The 14,896-nt window shown below is 36.3% G+C and overlaps 1 protein-coding gene across 1 annotated transcript; it reads right to left on the reverse strand.

Annotated features, from left to right (window-relative positions):
• Positions 1–681: 681 nt before the first annotated feature.
• LOC110318276 (olfactory receptor 4A5-like) lies at positions 682–1,626 on the reverse strand. The gene has a single exon (XM_021193168.1). The coding sequence runs from the start codon at positions 1,624–1,626 to the stop codon at positions 682–684; it is 945 nt and encodes a 314-aa protein (XP_021048827.1).
• Positions 1,627–14,896: the final 13,270 nt, after the last annotated feature.

Here is a 14,896-nt window from a genome sequence, read left to right on the forward strand (position 1 = left end):
AGGTGGAGAATAAAGGTAAGCCTAAAACAATGTTCATAATGTAGTAAATATCATTATGTACAGACATAACAATAACAAACTTCATCTAAAACATCACTTGGTCACAGAAATGTATTAGTCACATTTCTTTGTAATGAATTAAGTGATTAAACATTTTCAAAATTATCATTTTCTTCATTAAAAAATAATAAACCATTTTCTTCAACATCCTACAAGAGTTTTAACTGAGAAAAATGATGGGCAAAATCAGTTTATTGTTCTCTTTCATTATAATAAGTAAACTCTATTGTAACAGTAACTAAACTCAGTGCCTTTTATTTCTCTTACAGAAATTCTTTATTGAACTGACCCTAAGCATAAACAAAAACTTGTTCTGCATTAATGTTTTGTATATTAAAAATATCTCCCTGGTGGAGACTTGAGAGATGGCTCAGCAATTTAGAGCACTGACTGCTCTTCCAGATGTCCTGAGTTCAATTCCCAGCAACTACATGGTGGTTCACAACTATCTGTAATGGGTTCCAATGACCTCCTCTGGTGTGTTGGAAAGACAGTGACAGTGTACTCACATATATAAAATAAATAATTCTTTTATAAAAACTATCCCTAGTGATTTCATTGAGCAAGCACAATCATTGTGACCACTTACTGTCTGCTGTTGCCCTAGAAAGGCTATCCTCTTTAACAACAAGATTTCCTTAGTTTATCTGAATGTAACATTTTAGACCAGAGTTTTAGCATAGAATGTTTTATCTCTGAATTTCTCAAGGTGTATATTAAGGGATTCAACATGGGAGTGACAACTGTATAAAAAATAGTAACTGATTTATCAACAGGAAAATTGGAGACAGGTCTAACATACATAAAAATGCAAGGAACAAAAAATAGGACAACTACCATGATGTGAGAGCTGCAGGTGGACAGGGCTTTGCGCCTGCCTTCCTGACTGTGAGTCTTAAGAGAGTTTAGAATGATTCCATAGGAGGCTAACAGAATAACAAACACCACCATACAGATTGCTCCATCATTGGCAATGACAGTAAGACCAAGGAAGTAGGTGTCAGAGCACACAAGTACCAATAATGGATACATATCACAGGCAAAGTGGTCAATGACATTGGGACCACAAAAAGGAAGGTCATAAACAAAGAGAACTTGAGCCACAGAGTGTGCAAACCCTCCAACCCAGGTTGCCACCAACAGGAGGATGCAAACCCGGTGATTCATGATGGTTAAATAGTGCAATGGTTTACAGATGGCAACATAACGATCATAAGCCATTGCTACCAGAAGGAAGATCTCAGTTGCACCAAATAAGTGTTCTACAAAGAGTTGGCCCATGCAAGCTCTGAAGGAGATAGTCTTTTTATTGCAGAGTAAGTCCATAATCAACTTGGGTGAGATGGCAGTGGAATAAATAGCATCCATTAGTGACAGGTAGGCAAGGAAGAAGTACATTGGGGAGCTCAAGGAAGGGCTGGCTATGATTGTCACCATAATAAGCAAGTTGCCTGCCATGGTTACAATGTACATGAGTAGAAACAAGACAAATAATGCTTTTTGGCCAACAGGATCCTGAGTGAGACCCAGTAGGATAAATTCTGTAACATTGTTATTCTTTCCCATTTACTCTTCTATGAGGCTTATTTCAGAGACAAGAAATTAGGAAAGCAGGACCTGCCATTAATTGTGAACAAGAACATGAATCTGTTGGTTATAAAAAATTGTGAACAAGAACATGAATCTGTTGGTTATAAAAGACATATTCATTGCTACCTTCTCTGAAGTGAATTGTAGTTAGGTGTTTGGTAAGCATCTATTGAGTTCCTCTCATAAATATCACCAAAGAACTGTTAATAATGTCATAAAGGCTAAGTTCTATCTCAATACCACAGCAGAATACCATACAGAAAACTAGATAATGGTATCTCAGTCATTCACATATTTAAAACTACTAAAACACATTTTTTTCTGGTTTCATCTTCAGTTGAAAGCCACCTAAAAATGTTCACTGTACTGTTATTAGCTAAACACATATGCTACCAAATACCCTGAAATGAAAGGACATAGCCACTGAGGTGTGGAATGTGTGTACAATGGAGCTATGTATTGTAGCTACCCAATTCTATTCATGTGCATAAGAATAGCTATTCAGGAAAAGATTCTTCCTTTTTAGAAAACTACAAACAGTGGTGATAACAAATGCTAAATATTTGACTAAGAGTCATTATTTTTAGTTGGTAATCTTTGTGAAGAATACTTTACAATATGATTGTGTTGCATCCAAAATAGTACCCACTCTGTAACAACCAAATTCATGTAATTATACTTCACTGAATGACACAGATTCTCCACATCCTAAAAGACTCTTGTTATTGGTATATCTCTCATGAGATCACTAAAATCTGAATTTTGAACTGTACCAAAAATCCCAATATTAAATAGCATACTTCCTAAGGTAGTTATTTCATCTGACTCTGTCAGGTCTTTCAGAAACTATTGCTTTATTCATGTAATCTTCGTACCTATCAATTCTTATCACAATAATACACTATCAGGATTTTCACATATATTTTCACCTGACTTTTGCTCACCTCTGTCACCAACTATAATGTCTCCAGCTAGTATATTTGTTTTATAACTCTTTTGTTATAGAACTCTTTGTTTTAGAACGCTTAGTAAGTACGGAGAGTAAGAGAGGGGATGATAGAAAGTATAAGGATACTGAAGAATGAGGCATGATTTTAAATATAAAGCTTCCGATGTATTGAGAGTGTTCAAATAGAAGTTCATCATCTGGAGACCAACTATATAAAAGTCAATTAAAAGTACATAATCAATGTGATAAAGTCTACATTAAGATCATATTTAAATGTATTTATAAATATATCTGTTTGTACTTTGAAAAATAAAAAGATTAAATCTGCCAATTTAAACTCCCTTCTAGTCAGAGCTATGTGGCCCTACTAGTATTTCAGACTTATACTTATGGATTCTTCTGGGAAGTTTTTATTCTTTTTTCATATTTGTATAATCAAATAACAATTTCCAAACTTATTAGTTTCCTTAATAATGTTAACAAAGAATAAATGGGATGTGGCAACTACTATGACTAAATAATTACTGTAATTTTCTCATTCATGTGATAGAACCCAAGACACACTGGAAGGAAGAGAAATCACTGTGGACCCATGAGCCATACACATGTATGGAAGTGCCATATCAGGTTCATTCACCAACTGTTCCATACTAGCAACGTCACCATCCTTCTGTCTCTATTTAATCACTTTTACCTTGGAAACATCACCATCTACTTTATAGGGTATTTGATTTGATTTTTTTCATGTAAAATGCTGAAGCACTGATCAAATACACACGGACAGTAGCTCTTGTAGATGGTCTTGAGTGTTTCACAGGAAGTATCAGCTCAGAATTAATTATAAACATTCTCTGTCAAAAAGGATTGTAAACAAGGCCTAGGAAACAAAGGATAGTATAACATACTTCAGGAACCACCTCCAGACAGAGATGAAAAGTATGTATCTTCAAATTATCTATTTAACTATGCAAAGGCATTAAGTATGCATAGGTACTAACATTTACCTGAAAGGAATATATTTTAACTTAAAGAAAGCAGGTTAAATTCATTCACATGCACTTGATGGTAAAGCAGGACCTGTACAGAGTCAGAGCTCTCTTGAGAAGGCAACTACATATGCACCCTCTCCATGTTTTTTCTCCCTCCCCCTTCTCCATGTCTTATTTACATTACCACTTCCATCTGACTCAGAGGAAGTGTTGTCCTTGAAGATAAAAGGCTAATAAATGCATAACTGTTGTAAAACATAGGAATATAAAATAACATGTGTTTGCCAATGTCTCTTTAATATGTTATTTCCTACATTGTCTACATGGTCAGTTCTTTATCACTAGGGTAAATCTAGTGACTCATGTAATTGTTTACATAATAGAATAAAAAGAGGGTTCTTAAACTATATCATACTTAAATTCATATAAACTAAACAAACTTATCAAAGATTTTGTTCTATAAAAAATCTTAATAATGTGAATGTCTTCAATTTAAACTACTGTTAACAGTTTTAAGAAATAAGTAATCTAGTACAGTTACTAACAACATTTTAAAGAGAGATAAAGGAAAGAAGCTATTCAATTTGAGAGTTAGTTAGGTGGACAAGGGAGGAGTTGGAAGAAAAAAAGTGAAGAGAGAAGTTATATAATTATACTCTAATTGTGAAATACATTTAAAATAATAGTAAAATGTGAAAGGTAAGGTAGATGTGTTAAAATAATAGATTTTTTAACAAGCATTAAAAATGGATGAAGTTAGGTCATTTGAAAGAAACGCTATAGACTGGAGATCATGATGTTAAGCTCATGTTCAGTCATGTCTCAAAAATGATAATTGAATATTTTCTTTCATTTACAATGACATAAATGTAGAAACAAATCTGTGTTTGGAAATCAGTAGGACTAGAGGGAAGGGAGTTAAGTGGGGAAATGAGAAGAATTGGCTTAAATTACATGTTGTAGAAAAGTAAGACATAGAGGAAAAATGGAGCATCAGCTCAAATTACATGATACACCACAGGAAAGTGGCCCAGTGTAAGCTGGCACAATCAAGCAATTTAGCTACCATGTATTATAACTCTATGTTACATTACACAACACACTTCTCTGCTTCCAGGGATTATTTTAAGATATACATTAAAAAAAAAAAAGCCCTGCGTAGAGTTCTCAAACATAAATAAACATCTGTCCAGGTACACTGTAAGCAATGAGGATGATCTGCAATTTAGAATTTCATATATATATATATAAAATATTTTGCACTATATCCTGCCTGTCAGTATATAGTGCAAAACATAATAAATATAATAGCACATAAACTAAAGTAATAAGTCAATGATGGTTTCTTAATGCATGTAACATATTTCACTTCTGTTTTAGCAAACTGGAAAACAAACCAAATCAGTCAAAATGCATGATATATAACCTTATTAATCTGTTTCTCCATTAATTAGTTTATATACTTAAAACATATGTTAAAGTATCAACAATAACTCAGTGCATCCCAGACATATTTAGCTAATATCTCTTGAGGGTGGTCTCAGAAAACTCACATCTTAAATCTTATTCTTCTTTGAGAAAAATTATATTTTTACTATGTTGACAAAAATACTTAATTTATCTATGTGCTTTTGTTTGATTGTTTGGCAAATGCAGAAAAATTTCCAAATTCACCTAGTTTCCAACAAACATGTTTCAACAAGAATTCCCATTATTTCAATATTTCAGGAAAATATAAGAACATCTAAATGACTACTTTAAATATAAAAAGTACTTTAAGTATCACTTCAAAACTTAATATAAAAGGTAGATGAAAAGTCTCACCTTCAGGGAAAATGTCTTCATACACAAATACATTAAGCTTGCATTTATATGTAAACCATTTAATGGAAACTAGTGTGCCAGGCTCATTATTAACACTGACACTTATTAATAAAAATTTAACCATGCTTTTCTCTTTTTTCTATCAGTGAAGTCCTCCAAAAGGACTTTGATTTAAGGGGGAGGCCAAGAGCATCTCTGTGCCTCAAATATGTGCCAAGTAAACAAGAAGTAAAGGTTGTGATTTCAGTTCTTGAAAACTTATAATAAACATTCTCATGTGTAGAAGATGCCTTCAGTCTCCAAAGAATTTAAACAAAATCTTTCTAAAGCCTACCTCTTTCTAATAAAATGTATCCCAGTGTATGGTAGGATCTAGAAGTTGATATCGTGCACGAACTCTGATAAGCAAAGATGAATGCAAGAAAAAATATGTACTTTAAGAACTAAACACCAACTGACGGCGTATCCTAGATGGAGCAGAATTTGAGTTTCTAGAGAACTTCTGGGCCTAGTTCTTCCATTTATATTCATGATATAGAATTATTTATATGCACCATTGCTATTTTAAGCAAAGAAGCTTGTTATAGTATTTGGAACAAATTCAAATGAAGTAATCTCTCTTGAACAGATTTCTTCTCTTCACCAATCTCTAGAGGTAATATCCTTGAATCTTGCCAAGAATGACTAGCTACCCACAAGTGGACTTGGAAAATCTATAATTTGGAAAGAAAACTTCCAAAGTGTAATTTCTGGGAAACTGTGAGTTGCACATCATGAGTTATCTAAGTAAAGGAAGTAATATTTAGACCACCCAGAAGAGAAAACAGTCTTGGTTCATGTATCCATCCATACCCCAGCAAATCATAGCTTTCCAATGACTGTGAGTGACAGCTTGTCAAAGGAAATGTAGGTGCTGAGTCGTGCAGGGCTGAGGCGTGAGGAGTCTACTAGAGTTTGCATTGAGCTCCTAATTCTTGGAGAGGTTAGCAATTATAATTACCCTTCTACATATATGGAAGCTTTTCTTAGTCGTAAATATCAATGGAATCACAATGATATACATTCTCTTCATTTAATTTCTATACAATATTAATTTGATAACCATGATGTAATAATGGTGAAAATGATAATAAGGTGAGTTTAATTAATAAAGAAATGACAAAGACCTTATAATAATTCATTATAAAATGTAGATTTGGACTAGGACATGAGCTTTCTTAAATTTATTATGTCTACTGTGTCAGGGATTAAGCACAGGGCATTGAGCCTGGTAAGTAAGCACTCATCATTGAATTATAACTTTAATACAACTATAATTTAAACTGAAAATTGAAGTATTGAATATGTCATGCCACCAAGAAAAGCTGAAACTTCAAACTCTTTAAATACAAGTCTGCTCAATGTGTTGCTGAATTTTCTACTCGAACTTTTAATCCTGGCATCTTTTTTTCACTTTCATTGCTTGGCAGTGAACACTATCATTTCAGTCTACCTACAGGCAATTTAGCAATCTGCTAAATGTATGAGGGTTGGACAAAATCATAGCCAAAGTATCAGCATTATAAGGAATGCAAAAGTACTTCTTAAGACAGATAGGAACAATACCACAAATTTCAATTAACAGAAAAAAATGAAGGGAAATAATGTCTCTCATGGAAATAAATTATTTTATTAATTTCAACATTTTAAAAAATATTTAAGGCAAATGAAGAGCAATATGTTAAGTATTTTAAAGAATGTAGCAAAAATGCAAAATAATTTAAAAATCTATGGGATAAATAATCACATTGCCAGTATATTTTAATATAGACAATAAGCTGAATTCTGGAAAAAGAGAATTGGGAAAAGTGTTTTATGGTGAGAATACAAACTCAAGCTACATTTTCATTACAGATTTGTTGGAAACTCAGAAGCAGAGGTACTTGTTAATCAATGCCCAGATTTCTGACCTACAGAAATTCTAAGATAGTTTTGAATACAAAGTAAATCCTTTTTCAACCCATTAAGTGTTGTTAGAATGTTTCTTAAGATAGAGATAAGGTTGTATATAACTGACAGCCCGTTCATATCTGGACATAGCCCTTTACTAAATTGACTTCCATTGTAGACCAACAGAAGTTCAAATATTCAGTGGATATTTAATGTGTGAAGCTCGGTGTCTTAGCTGGTCTCCAGTGCACACCAGAATCCTAAAGAAGTAGGTACTAATGCCAGGGGAAAAAAAAATCCAGGCTTGCCAGCAAGAGTGAGGGCTAGCAGGCAGAGTAAAAGCTCTTTCACCCATGTCATTTATGTAGGCTGCAGCTAGAATATGTGGCCCAAACAAAAAGTGAATCTTTCTACCTCACAAATTCTAAATTAGTGCTGGGTTTTCCCACTTCAGATAATTTAATAAAGTCCCTCACCTGTATACCTAGTCATTTGGATTTTAGTTAATTCCAGAGGCACTTAGGTTGATAACCTAGAATAACCAGCAAAACCAAGCACATTCTAGTGTAAATCACACGCTGAAGAATACATGGTGCGATGGTTTGAATGAGAATGGCCTCAAGGACTCATATGATTGGATACTTGGTGCCCAGTTGATACCACTGTTTGATAAGGATTAAGAGGTGTTGCCTTGTTGAAAAAGGTATATCACTAGGCAGGGACAGGTTTTGAGGTTTCAAAAAGCTAACACCATTCTCAGTGTAATGTCAATTTACCTATATCTGGAATGAACTACACTCCAGGTATAGAGTGCACACATGTGATTTGGACTTTAAAGCAAAAAGTCAACACGCCTTTGATCTAAATCTTAAGGCTGGTAGGCACAGGTTTTGATCTGGAGCTTGAGGTAGGTTGACACATGCCTTTAACTCAAATCTTGAGGCAGGAAGAGAGACCTTTAATCTGGGCCATACCTTCTCCTGGAAGTCTATATAAGAATAAAGGAAGAGGAAAGGGGGTTTTATTTCTTTGTTTGATTGCCCTTGCCTTCAATATACACATCCATTCCTTCACTGGTGTTGGATCCTACACCTTTGGGATTGCAGCATATAGAGAAGACTACCTGAGACACCCAGCCTTGTGGGACTGGGCATCTACTAGAGTCTTGAACTTTTCATTCACAGCAAATCATTGTTGGATTAGTTGCACTCTAACCTGTAAGTCATTTCAAAAAATTCCCATATGAGTGTATGTGCACATACATACACACACACACACACACACACACACACACACACACACACTCACCACTATATATGTATACATACACTAGAGAGTAGTGGAGAGAGTAAGAGATTCCTTTTATAAGATCTGTGACTCTAGAGAACGCTAATACACCCAGAGTGCCATCATTCTGCCATGCCTTTCAGCTGTTCTTGAAGCCATGCCTTTGCTCTACCTTAATGGACTTCTAACATTTTTTACATGCTTTATTTAGAAGTTATCTTGGTCATGTGTTTTATCATAGCAATACAAATGTAACTAAGATATGGCATCACAAATTGGAATCAATAGGTATATGTACATATATATATGTGTGTGTGTTTGTGTATGTGTGTGTGTCTCTGTGTCTTTGTGTGTCTCTGTGTCTGTGTGTGTGTGTCTGTGTCTGTGTGTGTCTGTGTGTGTATGCCTCTCTGTGTGTGTGTCTTGTGTCTTTGTGTGTGTGTGTGTGTGTGTGTGTTACATATATCTGGAGAAAATATCAGTATCAAATATAGCAACAATTTTGAAGAAATTATGTATCAGAGAAGAAACTGACATGTGCAAATGTTTAGACCTAGTAGCAAAGAATACTGAAAGTACAAATACACTTAAACCAATGTGGTGATGAAAATGTATAAGATGAGACTGCCTTGTCCATAAGAAGGTTTTGGAAGTAACATTGTCTCACCTCTGGACAAACACTTTACTGATGTGCTACCTGAGCACCCTGGAATTTGACTGGGAAATTATGAGAAAGTACTTGTCACCCTGGGTCTAAATGGAAAACAGATGGACTCAGTGGATCTTATAGAACTGTCACTTCCATCATACCATAAATGAGAGGTAATAAGAGATGTTTGAGACTCTACATACTATACAGGTACAAACAAACAGAATCAGAACTTGCTCAGCCTATATAACATGCCATATAACGATAGAACTATAGAAAGGTACACAGTCAATACATCACCGAATTCTCAACTAGTATTTTTTCTTATTTTTAATTATTTTATTTATTTACATCTAGACATTCCCAACTCCTCGGTCCTCCTCATCCCATATTTCTTCATCATATTCATCTGCCCCATGTCTCAGAGAGGGTGCTCCCTCTCTCCCCTGGCCCAGCAGGATCCCCCTTCCTCTGAGTCTCAAGTATCCTGAGGATTAGGACCTTCCCCAGTCCTCAGCTATTTATAAGCCAGGGGCCTCGAACCAACACGTACATGCTGCATGGTTGGTGGCTCAGTCTCTGGGAGCTCCCAGGAGTCCAGGTTAGTTGAGACTGCTGGTCACTCTCCTCCTCAGTTTCTTCCAGCCCTTCCCTAATTCAAGCACAGGGGTCTCCAGCTTCTGTCCATTGGTTGGGTGTGAGTATCTACATCTGACTCTTTCAGCTGCATGTTAGGCCTCTTAAAGGGCAGACATGCTAGGCTCCTGTCTGTAAGTACACCATAGGATCAATAATAGTGCCAGGCCTTGGAGCCTCCCTTTGAGCTAGATCCCAATTTCAGCCAGTCACTGTATTTCCTTTCCCTCAGTCTCTTCTCCATTTTTTTTTCTACAGTTCTTTTAGACATGAACAGTTCTGGGTCAGAGGTTTTGACTGTGGGTTGGCAACTCCATCCTGCCACTTGAAAATAGATATAATGTGTCACCTTGCACAAAGCTCAGGTCCAAGTGGAACAAGGACTTCCACATAAAACAATATACACTGAATCTAATAAAAGAGAAACTGGGAAAAAGCCTTCAAGTCATTGGCATGGGGTTGGGGGCAGATTTCTTAAACAGAACTCCAGTGGTGCAGGCTCTGAGATCAAGAATTGATAATTGGGACCTCATGAAACTGAAAAGCTTCTGCAAGGCAAAGAACATAGTCAATAGGACAAATCTGCAACCTACAGATTGGGAAAAAAATCTTCACTAACCCTATATCCAATAGAGGGTTAATAGCTAAAATATATGTTAATCATACCAATCCAGGAGCATTGGAGATCTTTCCATCTTCTGGGGTCCTCTTCTATTTCTTTCTCCAGGATTTGAAGTTCTTGTCATACAGATCTTTCCCTTGCTTGGTAAGAGTTAGACCAAGGTATTTTACACTATTAGTGGCTGTTGTGAAGGATGTTGCTTCCCTAATTTCTTTCTCAGTCTGTTTTTCATCTGTGTATAACAAGGTTTATGATTTGTTTGAGTTCATTTTATATCCTGCCACTTGCTGAAGATGTTTACAAGCTGTATCAGTTCTATGGTTTAGTTATGTATACTATCATATCACCTGCAAATACTGATACTTTGATTTCTTCCTTCCCAATTTGTATCCCCTTGATCTCCTTTAGTTGTCTAACTGCTTTAGTTAAATAAAACAAAATGGAGTATTTTTTAAAACAGAAAAAAAATACAGTAAAATCTTGGGCAATATAGCAAGAGATAATAATTAGAGAAAAGGGTGGAATCTAAAAAGTATAATGCTCAATATTAAATATGTATGGCATATGCTACAGTTTTAGCAACAGAAGGAAAATGTCCACTGGAAGGCACTCTAGGACAAGTAATTACTAAATGGGAATAAATATTCTTGGAGCTGGAAAAGTAACTTGCTATCTTTTACTGAAAGGATATGGCAATGGTACCACTGGAATATAGAAGTGCTTAAATTTTTCTATGATTTTCAAGTAGATTGAGTGTGTACATGACATTGGACATTGATGAAAAATTATTGAAATGACTTATTATTAAGCTTTAAAGAAAACCACAGGAAAGGAGATAGTATTTGCAGGCTTCAAAATTAAAATTAAACACAGATCTATTTCCTACCATGTCCAGCAATACTCTGAGAGTAAGAAAAGTCGACTGAATAATTATCTCAAGTTTTGTACATATGACACTGTCAAGATTTTAGGCAGGTAAAAATGTGTGTCTCAGAAATTCATAAAACCAAACCAAAATATTTCCAGCAACCTTAAGGCTCTATTCCTTTGCACATGAACTAATGTGCACATGGACTTTGCCCCTAAACCTGAGTAAAGGACAGATTTAAAATGATGTTTGAATGCAGTTCTTATAAAATTCCAGTAACACACATACAATTTCACATTTCTTGTTATTTAGCTGACATGTAATTGTATATATTCATATAGCATAGTTAACCTCTTAATACATATATGAAGATCACATCACTGTCACTTGTGTTCCATTGTCTCAACACCTGTCATTTCTTTGTCTTGAGAACATTCAAATTCCACTGCACTTCTTTTTTGAAATTTTAAGTGGCTATTACAAGCTATAGTTAAATTAGCATGCGTTATAGAAGCTATTCTTGTGTAACTTCACTGCTGTCCCCTTGAACTGTAATCCTCTCTACTCTTCTCTGTTCTAATTTCTCTTGAGGTCACAATAACAATCACTTTATTGCCTAGTTTGCTGAGAAAAAAAACTTTAACATTAACATTAAGAACAGCCCATTTTTGACTGTTATTTTATTTGATATACTATGTACTGATTCCATTGATGTTGCCACAAATTACATTATTTTTGTATTAATGTGGGCTATTTTCTGGGTATATCATATAGTTTTCCTCAAATATCTGTTAATGCTTAGATTAATTCTATGCTTAGCTATTGTGAACAGTGCTGCATAAAACATCTAAAAAATGTCTCTGTGTTAGTTAGGGTTTCACTGCTGTGAATAGACACTATGACAAAGGCAACTCTAATAAGGACAACACTTAACTGGGGCTGGCTTACAGGTCCAGAGGTTCAGTCCATTATCATCAAGATGGGAGCATGGTAGCATCTAGGCAGACATGGTGAAGGAGGAGCTTAGAGTTCTACATCTTCATCTGAAGGTTGCAAGAAGACTGACTCTTCTGCACTAGACAGAGGCTCAAAGCCCACCCCATATTGACACACTTCCTTTAACAAGGCCATACCTCCAAATAGCCACTCCCTGGACCAAGCATATTCAAACTACCATAGTCTCCATGAAATACAGACTTCAATAACTTTAGCTATATATCACTACTAGAATGACTATATGATATGCATTGATATGATAGATAGATAGATAGATAGATAGATAGATAGATAGATAGATAGAGACTGATAGATATGATAGTGAGAGAGATGGAGAGAAAGAGAGACATAACTATATCAGTACATGTTTGTATATGTATATCATTTAAATAAAGTCATTCCATTCCATTTGGAGTGAAAATGCCTCTAAATCAAACAAAAATCCCAGTAACAGGCATTAGGAATCTCTTGAATTATTGGTCAGGAGAGTCCAAGAGACTTTTAAAACAATGTTGACTATTGCTGTTATCCTTGGATGCCTCTAATGAAGATAAGTCTATACTGCTCAAGATATCATATATTCAGAAATATAGAACTTGGGGGAATTCAACTGCTTCTGACCCCAAAAATATCTTCCTAAGGACTAACTTTCATACTACTAGAAAGTGCTAGCATGCTACCAAGGGAGGACAACATTTAGTAGTCTGACTTAGGTGTGATGCCCATGAACCACAACAATGATCAGCATTGCAAGATATCCCTAAAGGTACAATAGGGACACTCATATCTTAGTGTTTGGTTACCAAGAGCTGTCTAAATGGACTTAACTACTTTAAGCTTAAAGTGATACCCAGTACACAAAATTGAGCCATCCAAAGCGGGAGGGGACTAGAATGGGCCTAAGTCTCAGGGGAGAACCTTCTGTGGTCACTTTCCTAAACCAGGGTTTTGTCTTACTGCATTCTAAATAGTTGTATTTATCCCACAGATAAATGCAGCTATAGCTACTCAATGAAGAAGCATCATTGTTGAAGTCCACAATCAATGCTGTTGCTGGAAACCATGTGGCAGTTGTTAATTCCTGCTGTCTCCAGCTGTTATGAGAAAGGAAGTTTCTTTTGCAGTGGAATGTATGAGTATAGATGCATAAGTGAGAATGGGAGAGTTTAAAGGTTTCTGTGGCAGCATCTTCTCCACTCCCACCTATCCCCCCAAAAAACAGTCCAGATAGGAAACTATTGAAGAGAGTACTTAAAACCTGTGATACCACTTTCTTTGCTCCCTCAGGAAAACAACCCCTACCCAACAAAAGGCCATGTCAGAGGACCATGTAGAGCTGATACCTGCAGATGCCCCCACACTCTCCACTCTCTCAGACAATGCCCCCACCCTACCACAGGCGACACCTTCCAAAAGACCAGATAGGCCACCTGCCTATGGAACTTTCCCCAACTCTCTCCTCTCCCTCAGGTAGACACTCCCTCCCCAACCACAAACCATGCCTGCAAGGAAACTAGGTAGGGCAGCCACCTGTCATCCCACAACTCTCTCATCTCCTGGTTAACATTCTCTGTTGAGGAATAGTTGATGCCTTCCAGGAGACCATATAGACCAGCTATCCTATTCCTATCATCCCCCTCCCCACCTCAACACCATATCCCAACCTTCAATCCATGGAAAGACTCCCTGCTGGACCAAATGCAATACTAACCACCAGGACTCCATGTCACAACTTAGGCAGAGATACCCTGCTAGACAAAAGACCATACTGGCCACCAGAAATCTAGTCCTCAACTTGACTGGAGACCCTCTACTCAATCATAGGCCATACAAGACACAATACCAGAAAGGAAACAGAAACTAAGGAAACAAATGCCCATCCATCAATGACAAAGCCAGAAATGGACACCAAGACCTATAACCATTCCAAATCCAGATGCCTAAACTGTGTTTAAGTCAGTGTAGAACATAATCAAAACAGTCAGGGCACTATATCACCACCAGAGCACAGACATCACACTATAGCAGTCCCAGAATATTCCAACATGCTGAAACACAAGAAAAAGAACTTAAGGACTAAGCCATTAACAAAGAAGTACACACGGCTCCAGCTGCATATGTAGCATAGGATGGCTTTGTCATGCATCAATGGAAAGAGAGGTTCTTCATCCTATGAAGGCTCCATAGATGCCCCAGTGTAGGAAAATTGAGGGCTGAGAGGTGGGAGTGGATAGGTGAGTAGAGGAACACCTTAATAGAAGCAGGGAGAGGGAGGATGTGATAGGGTGTTTCTGTGAGGGAGGGAAACTGGGAAAGGGGGTAACATTTGAAATGTAAATAAAGAAAATATCCAATAAAAAAAAAGAATTAAAAAAAGGCGGACGTGTCAAGTCTGGGCAATATTGCAGGACTATGGGGGAGATAGACACTCATGGTCTACTCACGGGAGAGGAAATGTAGAAGAGGCATGACTTACGAAAGAAAGAAAGAAAGAAAG

The sequence above is a fragment of the Mus pahari genome, chromosome 3, assembly GCF_900095145.1.
Source record: "Mus pahari chromosome 3, PAHARI_EIJ_v1.1, whole genome shotgun sequence".
NCBI lineage: Eukaryota > Metazoa > Chordata > Mammalia > Rodentia > Muridae > Mus > Mus pahari.

What these genes read in the sequence shown, in the direction of transcription:
- LOC110318276 (XM_021193168.1), bottom strand. Translation starts at nt 1,626, where the DNA reads ATGGGAAAGAATAACAATGTTACAGAATTTATCCTACTGGGTCTCACT.